General features: G+C 36.1%; 1 protein-coding gene across 1 annotated transcript in view; it reads left to right on the top strand.

Moving 5' to 3' along the window:
* The window catches only part of ASXL3 (ASXL transcriptional regulator 3), a 171945-nt gene that overhangs the window by 64108 nt on the left and 89110 nt on the right, over positions 1-18727 (top strand). Inside the window, 2 exon segments of the mRNA XM_033178027.1 lie at positions 2591-2699; positions 3956-4064. Of these exon segments, the coding sequence (XP_033033918.1) occupies positions 2591-2699; positions 3956-4064 (218 nt within the window).

Raw genomic sequence — 18727 nt, 5'->3', positions numbered from 1 at the left:
TGTGAAATGTTTCTGAAATATATTTTCAGAATGTATATTTTACACTGGATGAATCAGTTACCTTTTAGCAAGCATTTAGCTCTTTTGATGTGTATTTTTCATTGTTTTTAAATAAAATGGACCTGAATAACTAGTTTTTCCGCCATAAAGTGTGCTTAAAACTAAGTGACTAATCAGTGAGTGATTTTAGTTGTGAAATTTGCATTTGATTGCAAATTGTTTTCTAATGCAAATGTTGTATAGTTTTGAAATAAAACAAATTTCTTTTAGGAAAGATTTATAGAAATTGCAATAGTCATTGAGAGTTTGGAGATGTTGTGATTGTGAATTACATATTTTTAAATTTTTCCATAGTAAATCTTGTGTTTATTGAGTTACTAAACAGTATCATTTAATAATGTATTCATGCTTAATAGAGCTTATTATTTGTAGAAAACTGAGTGCTTATCACATATGTTTGCAGCAAGCACAGCATTAAATTGCTATTTAATAGCCAATTTATCTTCTATAATTATATTTAGCTTGCTATACCTTAAAAAGGAAATGTAAATTATAGTCATGTTACATTTGTTTTGTACTTAGTCGTTGCCTTTAAATCTGTATTATTATTTAACGTGCTGAATCTGAGTTCTTGCAATCATGTGCATTAGGGCCTTAGGAATAAAGAGAAGAAACACCATTGTGAGGTTTCATATTAGGTGAACAGTTTTATTAAGTTATATTTTAAAATTCTACATTGTGTCATTTTTATGTATTGGATTCTGTTTTACTTGCCATGTTAACATCATCTTGCCAAGTCCCTACGGAAAGTCTGTATTTCTGACAGTTCCACTAAATTAAAACTCCAAAAATCTGGCATAATCATTCTTAGCTTCAAATTTTCTATGCTTTTGTCTGAAGAGTATAATGTAAAAATATGTATTTGCAGTGTTCAGTATAACATGTATTGCGTGATTTATTTAGAATTGATTCATGGAAAGACATTTCTGGGGAGATGAATGTATTTTACTTTATAGGTATGCCTGGGCCCACTCTCAATGTGAGAAAAATCTTTTGTGAGAGAAAATAATGAAATGAGATCTGCACACTTGTAAGGAGCTTCATGAGGAAAGATATTACCTAAACACAACATTATTTCCATGTGTACTTTAATGTTACAACTGCATTGTTCTGTGACCAAATTTATATTGATTCTTGTTTCCTGTCAAATTCAATGGAGTCATATTTATATGTTGGCAAAGAGAAGCTGCTTCCTAAAATAATTGTCTTTGTAGGATGATAATACTTAAAAATCCTTATGACCATGATGCATATGTATGCTGCCTTGCTATTAAGGGTGTTCTGGCAATTCGGTATATTTGACTTTTGCATTTTACTGGTGAGTTTTCATATAAGTAAGAGATTTGATAGTCTTGGTCTTTAGAAAACTTTAAATTAGGAGCACATATTATGTTTTTACCCTCAAAATTTAAAGTTAGAATTCGGAACTTATTAATTCAAAGTTTGAAAGCTTCATATCCTAAAGGCTGTATTGTCTCAGAATATGAATTAAATACCTATAATTCCTCAGAAGCATGTGAGGGTAGAGGGGGTAGGGATTTTAACTGAAATTGGTTTGACCAGATATTGATATTTTGGCATTTTAGGAAGTAAAATATATATGAGTGTATAATTTTAAAAGGCAATAATTGTAGCTCTAAATTCTAGCTTCTAAATAATTAGTTTGCAGTTAAAACACAAAATTTGTTCTGAATTCTACCCCAGGAAATATATATGTACTTTATATTTTATAAGCATCATTCAAGTATATGAACTCATTCTAATAATGTTTATACATATGTCCTTTGATATTTTAAGTTGTTAGTTTAATGCTGTTTGATTTCTTTTAAAAGTGATCCTATATTTCAATCACTTGCATATTTACTACAGAATTCTGTTAGCTGGACAGAATTTCCCAACACATATTTCTTTGACATATCTAACTGAGAAAAGGATGTCATTGTAGAGACTGTATCAGAGATATAAACATATATGTACATTCTTATTTTGCCACGTGAGAAATGCAGTCCTGTGAGTAACTTAAATACTTATAATTTCAAATCAGTTCTTCCCTGGTTTATTATTCTTTTGTTGCTTTTAAACCTATGGGATGGAACTGCTCTTGAACTTGGTGGGGTTTTTTTTTTTTTTTTTTGATCATTCAAGTGCAACCATCAAGTTGTCTGTAATATTTAAAAGCTAAGGCTTCATGGTGTTATTTGTAAAATAACACCACGTAAGTATTTGGGCTTTGGTGTCTGTAAAATATAGTATTGGTTACTCTATGAATAAAAGCATAAAAGCATAATTTCAATTCAAGAGACTTTTGCCTGAAGCCTTATAAGACACATGCATCTGATTAACTTTGGTAAAACTGGACTGGCCCTTTATTGTAATGTAGATGTTTTCAGGGTTGGGAGGGTATTTTTAAAAGGCATGCAAAGAGGCCTTTTTTTTTTTTTTTTTTTTTTGAGAGAGAGACTCAGAGAACAGTTTTGCAGTAGAAGCTATACCTCAAACTGCTTCATTTTTGCACACTTTTATTTTCTAGTGGAACCTCTCCATTAGCCTGTCTGAATGCAATGCTTCACACTAACACTCGAATAGGGGATGGAACATTCTTCAAAATCCCTGGAAAGTCAGGCCTGTATGCTCTCAAAGTAAGTTGCATTGTTCTGCATATTGTTATTACTATGTATCATGCATTTTTTCAGACATGTGAAGGTAAACAAAATTAGATTTGGATGAAGAGTAGAAGAATGACTCCTATGCCTTTTAAATGTTTACAGATGTCTTAAAAATGATTTCATATTAAGAGTAAACAATGACATTTTTCTTTAAGTAAAACATATCTGTGGTTTCACTCCATGACACATGGTAATGGAGAATAGTTGTGGCTTCCTTATAATTCTTGATTCCTTAAAATTTATGGGGAGGAGTGTCATGGGTCATTGGCCAGGAGTTTAAGATAATCAGAGTTACCATGGACTCTTTGACTTAATGACCGTCAATTGATACACAGGCTTCACACCTGTATACCCTTGTCATTTATAAAAATAAGACATTTATTCATTTTGCTGGAAAACATTGAATTAAATCTAATACTCAATTTTAAATGGGGATCTCAAGGAAGTTTTACTAATGCACACTTGTATGAGAAGAAGAGAGAAATAAAAGCTTCAGATAACTGAGTCTTAATTATTTTAGTATAATTTTTTAAAGGCATTCCCATTTTTATCTAGTGGAAACGCCACCTGAAATGCAAAATTCCAGAAGACAAAAGCTTATAGTCTACAAATGGTTGTGTAACTTGGAATAAGTAAATTCATTGTGTTATTTCTTAGAAATTAGAAAGAAGTTTCTGCCTTAATAAGTCATGGATTATATTTAAAGTTCATTAACTACATATAAGGGTTTTTTTTTTTAATGTCAAAAGTTATACCTAGACAACAAAGCAGGGATTCTTCTTTAGCTACTAAGCATCAGGCTGTGGTCCACTGTGTGTGTTTCAGAAAATAACACAGGTTAGTTAATCCGAAAGACTTGTAATTTTTCCATTGCTCTTTGTAGCAAGTTGGATATTTAAGTAACTGATTAAAATTCTGAGTTGGTAAGCCATTTCTTTACATGAGGAAAAATGTAGAATTGAAAAAAAAATGGAAACAACATATGTCAAAAGGAAACTTTTTTTGGGTATAGATTTTAAAAGTTTATCCAAAAAAAAAATCAACAGTAGCAATGGGCTTTACCCATTTTTTTTTTTAACCCAAGAATGATTTTACATTAAAAGGTAAATCAGTACTGAAATGTTAACTCACAAATAACTGATCATACTTTAGGATTCTGCAAGTATTTTGAATGTTTTTAGTTGCTAATACATCTTCTCCATAAATCATCACTTTTCAAAATAATATAGAAAGAGGAGTCGTCATGCCCAGCAGATGGCACGTTGGATTTAGTCTGTGAATCTGAATTGGATGGTACAGATATGGCCGAGGCAAATGCCCGTGGAGAAGAAAATGGAGGTAAGTGTGATGAATTCCAAAATATAATCCCTTGTTCTCTTAAAAATTATATAGAATGCCAATGATTCATTAATTGAATTGCCCATCATTATCAATAGTTTTCTTCCAAATTTTTACCCCTGAGATTTATCAAGGTGTTTTGATTCAAAAAGGATAGCATCTAAAAGAAGTATATAGTTCTTTGCTTTTGTTGTTTTTTAACAGTACATATTTCTCTGAATAATTTTCTTGAATACTTCTTTAAGTATCCGTATATTTCTCCTGCAAAGTGAGAGGGTTACTGGGGGTGTCTAGTGGTTTCATTCTTACGGGAGGATTGAGAATGCTAATGTTTTATTTCTGATTGTGCTGACTTTTTCCTGTAATCACAAGTAGTTTTATAATAGCTTTGTTCCTTGGTTTGTCTTTTGCAAATGAAGCTCAGTGTTACCATTCCTCACAGTGAAAAGAGGGCCAAATAAGATATTTTCTTGTTAGACACTTTTGAGAAGCGAGTGACCCTTCCAGAATTTTAAGGGGGGCATTTTCCACCTCTGAATTTTATCCTCTGAATTTTACATGTGAACTTATTTTTGTCTTCTTCAAGACAATTATATTGTGATTCTTTTGGTGTACATAATTCTGCACTGCAATTTTGGCAAATCTTTGTCCCATAATAGCTGCAGTGCTTTCTTCTACTGTACCCACTGGTTCCACAAAAGGACCCAGATCATGATTTGAGAGAAAACTGTGTAATTAAAGTCTCTGTCCGTAGACTCATAGGAATCAGTAAATTACCTTTAAACAAACAAACCTTAAAGGATGTTTGCAGAAATATTGTATTTCAGTAATAACCCAAAGTCATTCATTTTATTAATGGCCATGGAGTCCCTTTGTTTGTCCTCTGCATGCTCACTGAATGCCCTTGCCATTTAAACTTGTGTACTGATAGACCCTGTAAGACTGATACTGCTTCAGTTCCTTTCTGATCTGTAGCAAAGCTTGTGAATTTAATATAGGAAAAACACAGCTTATTGTCCTAAGGAAATTACAAGAATGGCTGCAGACTGCTTTATGGATGTTTTACTTTTCGTCTGACTTGTTGTCCCTATTCCCAGGCTTTTTGAGCATCCTCCCAATTGTTGTGGTAATGGTGTGAACGCTGGCTGGTCCTTGTGATTAGAGAGGGGAAAAGGCAGAGAATCACAGTAATTTCTGGCTTTCAAAACGGGGAGGTGAGTGGGGCATACTTTTCGCTTTCAGGAGGGTGAAGGAGAATCTTATTGCAGTTGCTCCTAGTGTGGCGCTCTTGCCTGGGTGAGTGCTCGTGTGCTCTCTCAACATATATACTGAGCTTCTTTCACGTGCCAAGTACTATTCTTGACATTGCAGTTACAGTGGTGAAAAACAAAAGCAAATCTCTCGTGAAGCTTATTTTCTTTGAGAGAGACAAAATAAGCAAAATAAATATCTAAAATGTGTATAGCTTATTCAGTGGTGACAAGTGATATAGGGCAAAATAAATAAGGGAGTGGGGGAGTAGGGGAGAGGGTTACGTTTAGAAAAGACCTAAGGAGCATGAGAGAACAGGCGTTCAGGGAAGAGAACTCCAGGTAGAGGGAACAGCAATTACAAAGGCATTGAGGCGGGAGACTGTCTGAAATATTCCAGAGATAGCAAGAGGCTGGTATGGCTGTGAGGCCAAAATGAACAAGGGAGAGTGTGGTGAGAAACAAAGCCAGGGAAGTTATAGGGGCCAAGTTATATGGTGCCTTGATGCTGGCTTTTGTTTTGAGTGAGAAATTAAGCCATTGTTGAGTTTTGAGCTAGAAAGGCAATGGCCACATGTAGGTTTTAGCAGGATCACTAACTATGAAAAAGATACGAGAACAAGGATAAAAAGAGGGACACCCATTAGAAAGCTATTGTCGTAATCTAGAGGACAGTTGTTGTTGATTTGAAGGCAGGTAGTAGCAGTGGATGAGATGAAAAGTGATTGGATTCTGGTGGATCCAACAGAAGCTGCTGACAGATAAATGTGAGTGTGAGATAGAGAAAGGACTTGGGGATGACTCCAGAGTTTGAACAATAGCATTATCCTTAGTTTAGATGGAAGAATCTTCAAGGGAACCAGTTAAGGGCAGGGGTGTTGTTGATCAGGAGCTCAGTTCTGGACTTGAGATTATTTTTCAATATCTAGGTGGATGTCTTAAGTAACTGATTTTATCTGTCTGAAATTTATGGGAAAGATCCTTGTTGGAGATACTGATTTGGAAGTGGCCAGTTTATAGATGGTAGTTAAAGACGGGAAACTGGATGACATTACCAAGGAACTGAAGGTAAATAGAAAAGAAAAAAGGCCCAAAGACTGAGCTCAGGAGCACTTGAATTTTAAGAGCTTGGAGAGAGTGTAGAAAACAGTGAGACTGAAAGTAAATGGACATGGTAAGATTTTCTGTCCTGGAAACCAGATGAAGAAAGTATTTCTGAGGGTGAAGCTACTCAAATGTGTGAATGCTTTTGATAATGTGAATTCATGATGAAGATTAGGAAATTACCATTGGATTTACCTTTATGAGGGTATTGATGAACTTTGCAATGGTAATTTTTGTGGAATTGTAAGACCATAGCTTGAATAAAGTGGGTTCAAGAGAATGGGAGGAGAGACATTAGAGACCACAAGTGTAGACAATTCTTTCAAGGAATTTTGAGGTCAAGGGAAGGAACGGAATGGGAAAATGACTGGAAAGGAAAGAATCAAGAGACAGTTTAAAAAATGGGAAATGATTATTAGAAAATTATTCACTAATGAGAACATTTCAGTTGAGGAAAATTGATAATGTGGCAGGGGTGTTCTGTTGTCATGCCTTGGTTAGATGATGGAGAATGGGACCTATTCAGCAAATGGGAAGATTGGTCTTAGCAAGAGATGTAGACAAGTGCTCCAAAGGAGGCAGTAGGAAAAGCGAGGTTATTTCAGTAGAAGTGAAGGTAGGCGAGTACATGTGGAAGGGGCTCGTAGAAGTTTGCTTCTGTGTGTGTTATTTTTCTCAGCAAAATAGAAAACAAGTCCATCAGTTAAGGGTGAGAATAGGGGAGGTAGTTTTGTAGACTTAAGGAGAAGATACAAAATACTTGTCTGAGAGAGTCTGATAGCATTAAGGACGTTCTTAAGGTTATTCATCCTGAATTTACTAGGAGACCAACCTACATGGTTGTCTATTTTTCTCCAGTCATGTTTAGGATCACTCTGCAAGCGTAGAGGAGGTGTATAGTGACTGACGCTGGGGTTTTGCCAAATGTGAATGATGAAGCAAGAAAGGAAGAAAGGAGTTAAAGGTATATGAAGTGGAGTAATGAAGGCAAATGTCCATAGAATTTCTTTCTTTTTTTTTTTTTTTTTTTTTTGAGACAGAGTCTTGCTTTGTCGCCCAGGCTGGAGTGCAGTGGCCGGATCTCAGCTCACTGCAAGCTCCGCCTCCCGGGTTTACGCCATTCTCCTGCCTCAGCCTCCTGAGTAGCTGGGGCTACAGGTGCCGGCCACCTCGCCCGGCTACTTTTTTGTGTTTTTTTAGTAGAGACGGGGTTTCACCGCGTTAGTCAGGATGGTCTCAATCTCCTGACCTCATGATCCGCCCGTCTTGGCCTCCCAAAGTGCTGGGATTACAGGCTTGAGCCGCTGCGCCCGGCCGTCCATAGAATTTAAGCCGATGTGGAGGTGAGTGAAGGATAGTGTGAAGAAGGAAGTCTCACTGGTGTGAAAAGGTTGTTTGATTTGGTGTGCTAAAGGAAATGAGTTGGAAGTGTAAGTGATGTGAGAGTGGAATGCATGGATTGAATTTAGGATACTATTATGGGATGTATTTTCTGAGCTGATAAGAAAGAAGGGGGCTAGGTTTCAGGCTATCACGAGTGCTTAGGCCATGTGTGCACTCAAGAGTTGCCTGGATGAGGTGACATCAGTGTTGAAATTCAGCACCCCTCCATTTGCCCAGCCTAGTGCTGTGGGATGGAACTGGGTCCACCTGGAAAAAAGATTGCCTTTTCCTTTTTGCACAGAGATGTTTTAAAGGCTGGTGGTGACCCTTGCATAAGATATTAGAGAATCATCAGCATGGATATTGAAACAGACAATTATAGTAGAACTAACATTGACAGGATGTCATATTAGCAGCTAACATACTCAAAAAATGAAAAATAACCAAGAGTTGGCAGATAAGTACAGTAGGTTGAATAGTTAGTAATATAGTCTGATGACATGAGATACAATGCTGGGGGCATCATAGGAACCAGGGAGGGAGAATGTTTTGGAGGGAACAGTGAGGGGAATATAGGTCACTTATTCTATTTCTAGGCCCAGTGGTATAAGAGGTGTAGAAAAGAAAAAGGCTACCACCTGAGAGCATTCCAGAGGAGCCAGTGTCCTGGCTGGGAAGACAGCCAGATTTTATATATTAAGAAGTAAAGGGAGTTTTCAGAGAAAATATGGAGGCTGTAGGAGATTTTGATAATGACTAATCCTAAATTCCAGAGGAAACCATGGGAGTTTAGTAGCTGAGAAAGGGTGACAGCATGAGAGCACTCGGCCAATAGTGAAACCAAAGCAGGGATAAGCAAACTCCCCTCATGTAAAATGTGAATAGGCGCTTCACCAAATAACACATACCCAAACATTTCCAGCTAATGTGACAAAAATTAGATTTCCTGACCTCTTCTTTGAAGTTGCATTCAGGAAATAACTTTGGGAAATCACTGAAAGAATAGTAAATAGCTTATTTCCTTGAGTATTCCTTGACTTGCTCACTTTTGCATCTTATTGCAAACCACAATTGCATCTCCATGTAAGTACCCTGTACCTCTGGATATAGCTTATTAATCTAGCCTCAGGACACATTTTCAAACCTAGATATTGAAAATGTATTGAGTCCTTTTGTTTTTACCTGTGAGGGAACAAACTTAGGTTAAATGTGCCATCCAAATTGCAAGCCCAGGTGTGACACCAAAGGCCAGACTCTCCTTACTCTAATACCTTGCCTGGAACCACAGGGAACACTTACTAGCCAGTCATCACTGGTACAGTTTGCCTTTCTAACATTAGATTACATCTATTATGATCCTAAACTTAAGACACTGACAAAGAGGAATCCCTGGCTTATCCCAATGAAGTAGTGGCATACCACATGATTTCTTGATTTCTTGCAATTCAGTAATAAATGTCAGGAAACTCTGCTTTAGGTGATTTCCTTGCTTACTCTGTTTCTAATATATATTTGAACCAAAAGTTAGAATGGATATACTTTCCACACTTCCCTACAGCTGTACAAATAAACTTTGAAAATGTGATCAGAGAGAGGAGGTTGGGTATATGAGTGGATGTGTGTGTGAGGGAGCAAGAGAGAGGAGTGTGGGAGGGAAAAGTAGGGAAGAAGGGAGAAAGGGAGTGAGGGATGACTACATCATCTGTTTTGCTATTTTGTTCATCTTTCCTTCTTATATTCATCTTTGGGATGAAAGACTGGGGAGTATTGAGAAGAATATTAACCATCAATTTGTAACATACCCTTGATGCGTTGAAAGAATAAGCCTCTGCTACCATAGTGTTATATCAGATTGACAACTATTTATTGGCACTTGCTGTACCATTTAGGGGATAAGCAGAGAAGTAGTTGAGAAGAAAGTATTTTGTAAAAACTGATAAAGAAATGTTAGCAGTTCGATTCCAGTCATTAACACTTGAGTCCTTAGGCAGAATTAAGATAATGATTATAATACTTTAGTCCTCTTCTTGGAATCAACTGGGCAGGGAAACATTCTTTTAAAATGGGAGATGTGTTGCCAAGGTACTTTGTTACAAGGTTTTGTTGCAAAATTTTACCATGTAGGAAAAGTGGTATATTATTAATTGTGGAATTTACAAGACACAGAACTATGTTTATGTGTTTCTTTGACTTCTGAATAGTTTCTCAAATTAATAAGAATTAGACTTGAGAATGTAAACTGTTGACATTTTAAAAGCTAAGCTTTAGAGATCAAAGAGTGATTTAGGTGAATTACTTGATATATCTGTGTTGACAACCCATGACCATTTATGCCTGTATAAGTATAAATCTGTGTCACCCAAATAAAATATTATAAATTTTAGGGTCTATTTTAGTCAGAGATTTATGGGTATGTTTGTGTCTGAGTTGTTTTCTGAGCATAATACATTGATATATCATGAGTTTCCTAACACATATTAAGTTGACTCACAATGTGTTGCTGGTCTGCAGAATTCATACATATTTTATGTGAAATGATACCATCAATAGACAGTCTTCACCATCTTCATCCTCTATCTATAAATTATTATTAACAAGAAAAATTGAGTTTCTCTTTTTGTGGCCCTAATATAGTTCACGCTTAAAATCAACAGTAACCATCCTATATATTTCTTTTTAAATGAGGAAACTAGAGATTGTACACATTTCATTCACAGAGATCAAAAAAGGTTCTGCTTGCTCTTAACCCTAATGACTTTCAGGGAGGAAGCAGCACTCTAGCAACAGAATTCGTATTTTAAAAGTCTCTGTTGCGGGGGCGGGAGGGAAGAATCTTATGTTTTAGACCTTAAATCCCAGGGCAAATAATGATTCCAACATTTGAAGAATTTTATGGAGTCCTTTTTCATTATTCTTTATGGCCAGTTTTATAAGTGGGTTTCTGATTGTGTGATTCTTGGCAGAGTTGTGTTAACTTAATGAAACGTTACTCAGCTCACTCTTTGTTTTCATTGGCTCAGAGGCTACAGTTTGAGGGGTGTTTTATCAAAAGTGAAAAGTGTGTTAAGGAGGCCTGAAGTGTGAATATAATCTCAATTGAGACATCAGTTACATGCAGATGAGAAGCTTCATGGAGAAATTGGGGCATACATTAAAAAGGTCCAGACACCCTGGGGAGTAGTCACACTGACAGCTCATGAAGCAGTTTTATACAAGGCTACAAAAAAGGAAAATGAGGGTGAAAGTGGAATTGTGAAGGGAGTGTTCTGAGTAGCTTTGGAAGATGTTGCTCACCTACCCAGTGTCAGTTGGTATTCCTGGTCTTGTTTTGCTGGAGGTTTTACAGTAACTTGCCTGTGAATGCTCCAGTGTAGTTTTACGTTGGATGGTGTGTGTCTGCATCTTTGTGTTCAGGAGGGTGGGGGTAGGAGAGTGTCAACAGGCTTCTACATGATCGTGGAGAAAGGCAACACAGCGTGACCAACTACCCGGCAGCCATTCCTAAGAATCTTGCAGGTGACAGGAAGGATGTTCCTTCTATGCCTGAACCAGTTCCCCTAATTTTGGGGGGTTAAGCTAATTTGTCTTTCATTCAACAGCTCTGCATTTTAGCCAACAGCTTTGTTAGCTCATGGAGACACCTGCCCTACATTGGTGGCCTAGAGAAACTTAAGTATGTGAAAATTATGTTGTTTTAGTTACACATTGAAGAAAACACAGAGGAAAGCGAATAATCTTCAGAGTCAGAAATGACCACTGGCAGGATATAGAACTTCCACTGCCCACTCTTTCTCCTTCTCCTTTCTTTTATCCCAGCCCCCAGATTATACAGTTCACAAGAAGCATGAGGAACTTCAAAAGATCCTAAAGCTCTGGTTCCTCTCTCCTACCAGTGTTTTTCTTAAACCAGTCAATTGAAGTAGACAATGTTCTACTAGTATATGATCAGGAGGATAGAAATCACACAGTCACCTTTATACTTCTCCCTGTGTTCTTGATAACTTTTATAGAGAAGGATTTTTTTCTTTATGTTGAAATCTTTTATGCTTTTAATTAAGCTAATTTCCTTCTTTTTTATTTTTTCTGTGCTCTGATGATAAACAACAGATGGTCACCCCTTCATCTTAACTGCTCTAAACTACTTATCCCAACTCTTTCAAACATTATTTACAGATACTTTTCGTTTCTTTTATCTTTTAGAGACCTCTTTTTCTTACGTATTTCCTCTTGAACTGTGAACTTCATTCTTGTCTAAATGGATTTTGGTCAGTTTTAACAGTCCGGAGTCATGTAGGAAAAAGTTTTCTTTTTAAGTGCGACAAAGTGACCCATTTAAGCATACTTTCACCTCTCTTCTTGAATTGTGAGAGAAATATTTCATAATATACAGATCGAGAACAGAATATGATCTCATAATAAAACAACAAACTCCTTCTCAAATAAAAACAGAATTGAAGGTATTCCCTCAAGTATCCATCTTAACTAGCCAATATTCTGTTTGATTTATATAATCTGTGACTGTACATATGAACAAAACACTCATGTAGTTTAAAAAAAGTACTTTTTCATTGATGCCAGATAATTCACTCTCACTTTTCTTTACAGTCACATTGTATAGCCATTTCTCAAACTGCCTTCTGGATAGCTAACCTGATTCCCCTTTATCGTACATTGGAGTTCATAGTTTATATGGTAAAGTGTGAAGTAATTAGTAGTGATGCCCATGAATGAAACACTTAACCTTGACCTGTACCAACCTTTTGCTGATCTCCTTCCTGTCCACTTTTTTCTGTTTCTCATTTTCTAGGCTGATTGCTTTATTTCTGTGCAGATGTTTCAGAAACCTGATGCAGTGTGGAAGATCACAGGGGTTATACCAGTATAAAATAAATAGCCTCTGATGTTATTTTTCCCACACAAACAGCATATAGTATTATTAATCTGCATTACCCTGTGAGCGAAATCCTTGTTGGTTCTATGGTAGGAGGAGGTTAGGTGGCTAAAGACTGGTAACTACAATATATGCTTTTCCTACTAAATATATTTATGTTTTGGTTTGAGTTTTTTCTCTTCTGTGTTTAAGGAGATATTTTTATGAATATCCAGAGATAATAGTATAACTAAATTGGCCTGGCTGGTAAATTGAGTACGGCTTGTAGGAGAGATTCTTATAGCTACACCTTTAGTGTATACAGTGGTCTTCCTAGTTACCTTTGGAGCTTTGGTGTTCTAATCGAAATGTTTGTGAACCATTTGTAGCCATTGTAATGAGATGGTGGCATATCCATTTCTGTGGCAGGTGAATGGCATTTGCACCATATGATATCAGCCACCCAAATCACTAAGGTCTCTGGCATGATGACATTTTGCAGCAGCATGTTCTCACTGATGCATATGGTTGGTATAATTATTATCTGATTCAACATTCCTCTTGGTTTATTTTGCTCTTTTTTTCTGAAAATCTCTTCTGAATAAGAAGGGGCGTCATTGGGCTAATGAAGTAGGTTATATAGTAATCATTCCAGTTATATTAGGTATGGTTCATTATAGAAGATATTGTACTAAATATTATCGAGAGCATCAGTGCTTATAATTTTTTTTTTTTTTTTTGAGACGGAGTTTCACTCTGTCGCCCAGGCTGGAGTGCAGTGGCCGGATCTCCAGCTCACTGCAAGCTCCACCTCCCGGGTTTACGCCATTCTCCTGCCTCAGCCTCCCGAGTAGCTGGGACTACAGGTGCCCGCCACCTCCCCTGGCTAGTTTTTTTGTATTTTTTAGTAGAGACAGGGTTTCACCATGTTAGCCACAGTGCTCATAATTTTTAGACTCCTTGTCCTCTGAAAGGGTCTTAGGAAAAAGTTGCTGTTCCCATTATTTTATTGCTAGTATTACTAGCAATTTATTAATCTATTTAATTACTGACTTTTCTTGGTGACTTATATCCTTTGGATTTTCTTTTAATGTAACAAGGAAATTTGCTTAAACCCAAATACCTATACCTATACTGAAACAAGTGTTTTTAGAAAAGGCAATTCTGTGTAGGCTGAATGCAAAAAGGATTTTAAAAATGGAGTTCAGGAATGATTTAATTGGAGTCAGATAGTTTTCCCTGTTCAAGCCTTTTTAACAATTTGTAGCATGTATTTTCTGGCTGTATATATCCAAAATATATGATTTACACAATTTCAGATGTAAATACTGTACATAAAACAAAGTATAACCCAAGCATAAACTTTTGTTATTATTTGCCATTTGAGGATATTTCTGAATTGTCTGTTTGTTGATCTTTCAAAACAAATTTGTTATAGTTTAGTTTTCATCGGTAGTTTTCCTCAGGTAGAATTAATGGTCTATTGTTTATTGAAAACAGTTTTTAAAAATTCTTATGGCCTCCAACTCAGGTATTGGATCTTTTTTACTGTTTTTCCCCCAGCATCGTATACCGTGATTGGCATGAGGGAAAGTACTCAATAAAAGTTGTGCAATTTAATGAATGATTAATCAATAAACCAGTAAACTTCCTCTAAGACCCAGCCCTCTGTTCAGATTTTATTGACTTCTAACAGTGTACCACAGTGTTATTCCTAATATACTATGTATCCTTTGAGTTAAATTTTTTATTCATATAACTTTTTTTAAGCCTATAATGTATGTCAAGATCATTCATACAGAAAACTGTTGTGATTTGAGAACATCTAGTCTGATTATTCATAAGAATGAAAGGGAGTGTTTGGAAAGAGAACTTACAGAAATGAAATTAGTAAAAGACTGCTCCCCTCCTTGTCTTTATTAGGTCTTTGAGCACCAGTTTCCTCAGATAGCTTGTTACTTATTGGGTGGCTCAGTGGGACAGAGAGCAATTAATAGTACACAATATCTGTTTTGCAGCGACTATATAATGTACAGATCCTGGTCTGTGTTGTGGTAACACAGCTTCTGCCATTTTATGTAAGCATTGTGATTTCTAATTTTGACTTTAAATTTTATTTTTATTTCCCCATGCAAAAGCACAAAACTGTGACTTTACTCGTTAAATAAGGCAATGAGTAAAGATGGCAAAGAGAAATCTATCTATAACTAGTGGCAGGTCATACAACTTCCTACTGTCTTTCATAGGAAATTCTGTCATTTGGCTTTCGTATTATCCCTAATTGACTGTACAATAATTTGGGAAAATAATTTAAGAAGGCTTCTATTTTCAAGTTTACAACAATTCATTTTATACATACTTTTACATAAAAAAGAGCTCTGCTGACCTCCACTTTCATGAATTATTTTTAAAAATCATAGTTGAAAGTTAACTTCAAAAATACTTTAAACAAAATTTTCGAATTTGGTATTTTAAAATTTGATTTTTAAAAAATTCAGTGAACACTAATAGATCGACTGTTCTGTGCCCATCTTTGCATATAGGTCCCTGAGTTTCTGAGCCTGCGGCGGCTGAGGCAGACGACAGCACCAGCATTGCAGGGACTGTCATGAATTCGTACAGTAAATTCCAAGACAGCATGGCTAGGGGAGGAGCAAGTCTACCTCAGAAGCTGGGATAGTCAGAGAAGCTTTGGGGGAAGCTGTTTAGAATTTGGGCTGCCAAGATGAGTTTGCCAGGCAGAGTGCTGGGAAAGGATATTTGGAGAAGGGACAATCAGACCAAGTACAACAAACACAGCAAGTAGATGTGTTCAGAAGACACTGAAGACTCTCCAGATTGGCTGGATTATAGAGGGTGAGAATTGGGAGGTAGGCAGGATGTGAGACAAGAGAGACATATCAAGTTTGCATTCTGATTGCTCCTTTATATCCTGGGTTGTAGGTCACAGTTACAATTGTGGGTGTCCTCTTGTACACCTGTCAGTGGATTAGTACTTATATTAGGAGGGAATACCAGCCATATCCCCTCCCTAGCATGCAGCTTTAAAAATAGGAACTCTAATCTACATTTTCTAGTTCAATAGTATTTTCAAGTTGCATGGCAAATTAAAAGGAGAGAGAGACAACTTGGAGACACTGAAGCCCACAGTTTTACTGGAGCAGTTACCAGTTCTCTAGCCTTCAAGGCTGTCTCATGGTTACCTATAATCTCCCACCTCCTTTTGCTCCCAGGTCTTCTAAATAGAGTATTTTGAGGGAGGGTTTGGGGAGTAAGAGTAGAGGTATTGAGAGGCAAATTTAAAATCAGCAGATTAGCTTTTAACTATCCTTTTGGCTTGCCTGTTTTTGGTAGGCAAGCAAAATGTAGACAGAAATAGTATTTTTATACCTTTTAAAAAATGTGGAATAATAAAAATTCTAGGGAGAACTAGTCTCATTTTGTTTCCTCATCTTCAATTTGAAAAGGACAGGCTGTATTGTGGGATTTCAAGGTATAAGGTCCTGGCATTAGTTTTGTGATCATGCCAGTACACAGTTAGAAAAGATAGCTCCTGTTCTGTTCTCAATGCCAAGAAGATATCACTTTCTAAACTGCATGTCAGTATTTGATATTTATTGGATAAAACATCTGTCCTAATTCTTCAGTTTCCTGGCTCCTGTTGTAATTTTACATGCAAGGGATTTTCCCTGATCCTTTCTTTAACATTAATTTCCCTTTGGCTTGTATTTCAGAGGCCAAAGTCAGTCTGTTAGATAAATATTCAGGCAACTGTTTAAAATGAATCCTTCATTATTTATTTATCACATCTATTATTAAGAAAGCTGCAAGAATAAGTAGAAGTGAAAACCTTGCATTTTGTCAGAATATGAATCTGCATGAACCTGCACAGGCCAGCTGCACTCAGTGAATTAGTGTTTTTAGATTCAGATATTTTCACGTCATATGCATGGAAAACTAATGAATAAAGGAACTTAAATGTCCATGAGAAAAGGTCCATATTTGTCAGTAATTTAAAAATGTATATGAGCACACTGAGTGAAGCATATGGGTGAATTGCAAATATGTCCCACCCATTTTTTCTTTCCTGATTTTTTTTTTCTTAAAAATAAATTATTCAACCCAAAGGAACAATCACATATTTTTTTTCTGTTACATTTTGCTTTTCTTTAAGGTTCTATAGTTATTGTGTCAATAAATAATTAGGGAAGTAAATAATTAGGGAAATATGCTTTGATCTGGAGAAATAAAGTCAGGAACAACTTCCAGTAAGAGGGATTAGGGAGAAAATTGACTACCTCAGCCAGGTATTCTTGATGTTTTTCTTGGGTCTAGAATGGAGTGTAAGATAAAGCAGTGGGTTAAGGAAAATGAATCATTTTTAGAACAAACTGCATGGTATTCCTTAATGCAGTTTCAAGTGTTGTCCTGCCCTCCATCTGAAGTCCTGGGCTCTAAATTGAATAGAATCTTTCTTTTGGATACAACATATATAAATAGATGTCAATCACTATCAACATAGTGCCATAATAAATTTAACCAAAATTATACAGTGTATATGCTGATACTGAAATAGGTATCCCAATGTCTGATGGTTTCCTAGGTCAGAAATAGAGCAACTGATGAGCTATATAACAGTTACCCTCAGGAAGGACAGATGATTGCATATTGCTTATTTTCTTATTCAGAAAATAAGAAGGATATGAGGCCTCAGTTACATGTACACTGGGTCCGAATTTATTGTTTAATCCTGCTGAAGTGAAGTTTACCTTGAAAGACATGAGAATAATAGCATTTTCTAAACAAGTTGGAAGTATATTTAGATGCCCAGTATGCAGAAGCTTTCTCATATTTTCCCTAAGTTCCTTAATATCTTTGGACTGCATTTAGTTCTCCTTTAAACGAACTAACCTGTAGGTTTCCAGTTTTGTAGGTGTAAATGCCATTATAAGAATGTGAAAGTAATCAAACATATTCGCTAATGCACACTTTACATTTGGCTGGGCGTACATGAGATCTGTTCATTTGGGATCATATATTCTATCTACCATCTCTCTGTCACCTCCTCAGTTGGTCACATTTCATAGAGACTTCAGAACATTGAAAAGACTACCTGTGTTATCAGTAAATACTATAAATTTGTGTTTAGACTATAAACTGATGATTATTTATAATATTTCTTGATAAATAATAAGCTTTGGCAAGGTGTTACAAATTATTCTAGTGATTATTGTAAGGAGAGAAGCCTAGGAACCATAGTTTATGTGATCAACTTAGTAAACTGTTTCTTAACTAGAACATTTAGACCGTCTTAAGGAAAAAAATCATATTAAGTAAAAAAAGTCATCTGATCTTTAATTCAGTGACTTTTCTCACTATATTCATCCGCAAATCTTTTTGCTACTTCAACCATAGTATTTCCTAGACCCATCACTTACTCACAATTCTCAATTTTTCCTTGTCGGGGGCTGAGTGACTTGTTTCCCCCGCCTTTGTTAACTTCTAGTTTCAGTATCACGCAACTAATTATGCTTCTTTCGATATGATATTTTCTGTATCAGATCTTGACTTTTGAAACCGAATATTTTAAGTGGAAAAATCATGGATTCTGAAGCTAGACTAGGTTGGCCTTGAATCCTATCTCTGCAGTTTCATTGGCTCTATGACTATGGACAAGTTATTTCACCTTTCTGAGCTCTAGTTTTCTTTCTCGAATATAGAAATATGTACCTTATTGTGTTACAAGAAAGCTGCAAGGATTAAATCAGATCACATGCCGGAAGTGTCTTGCATTAATAACTAACAGTTATTTTATTTTCCTAAATTTGTTCATTTGTCTGATTACTTTCTGTATTAACAAAAAATTTGATTTTTTTTCCCCAAAATTGTCTCTCACGGACCGCATGATTATTTCTAGGCAAGGTGTGTTTGAGTCTATCAAAAGCCACTTGAGTGTTCTCAAGGTGCATATGCCTGTGCTTCCCATTTTTTGCTACAATAATTTTTACTTCTTCACCGTCTTTTAAAACTCAGGTCAGAAACCTCTCAAGTTGCCA

The sequence above is a fragment of the Trachypithecus francoisi genome, unplaced genomic scaffold (genome assembly GCF_009764315.1).
Source record: "Trachypithecus francoisi isolate TF-2019V2 unplaced genomic scaffold, Tfra_2.0 Lachesis_group19, whole genome shotgun sequence".
Classification (NCBI taxonomy): domain Eukaryota; kingdom Metazoa; phylum Chordata; class Mammalia; order Primates; family Cercopithecidae; genus Trachypithecus; species Trachypithecus francoisi.
Note: the sequence above shows the minus strand (reverse complement) of the source record. Positions and strands in the feature narration are given on the sequence as shown.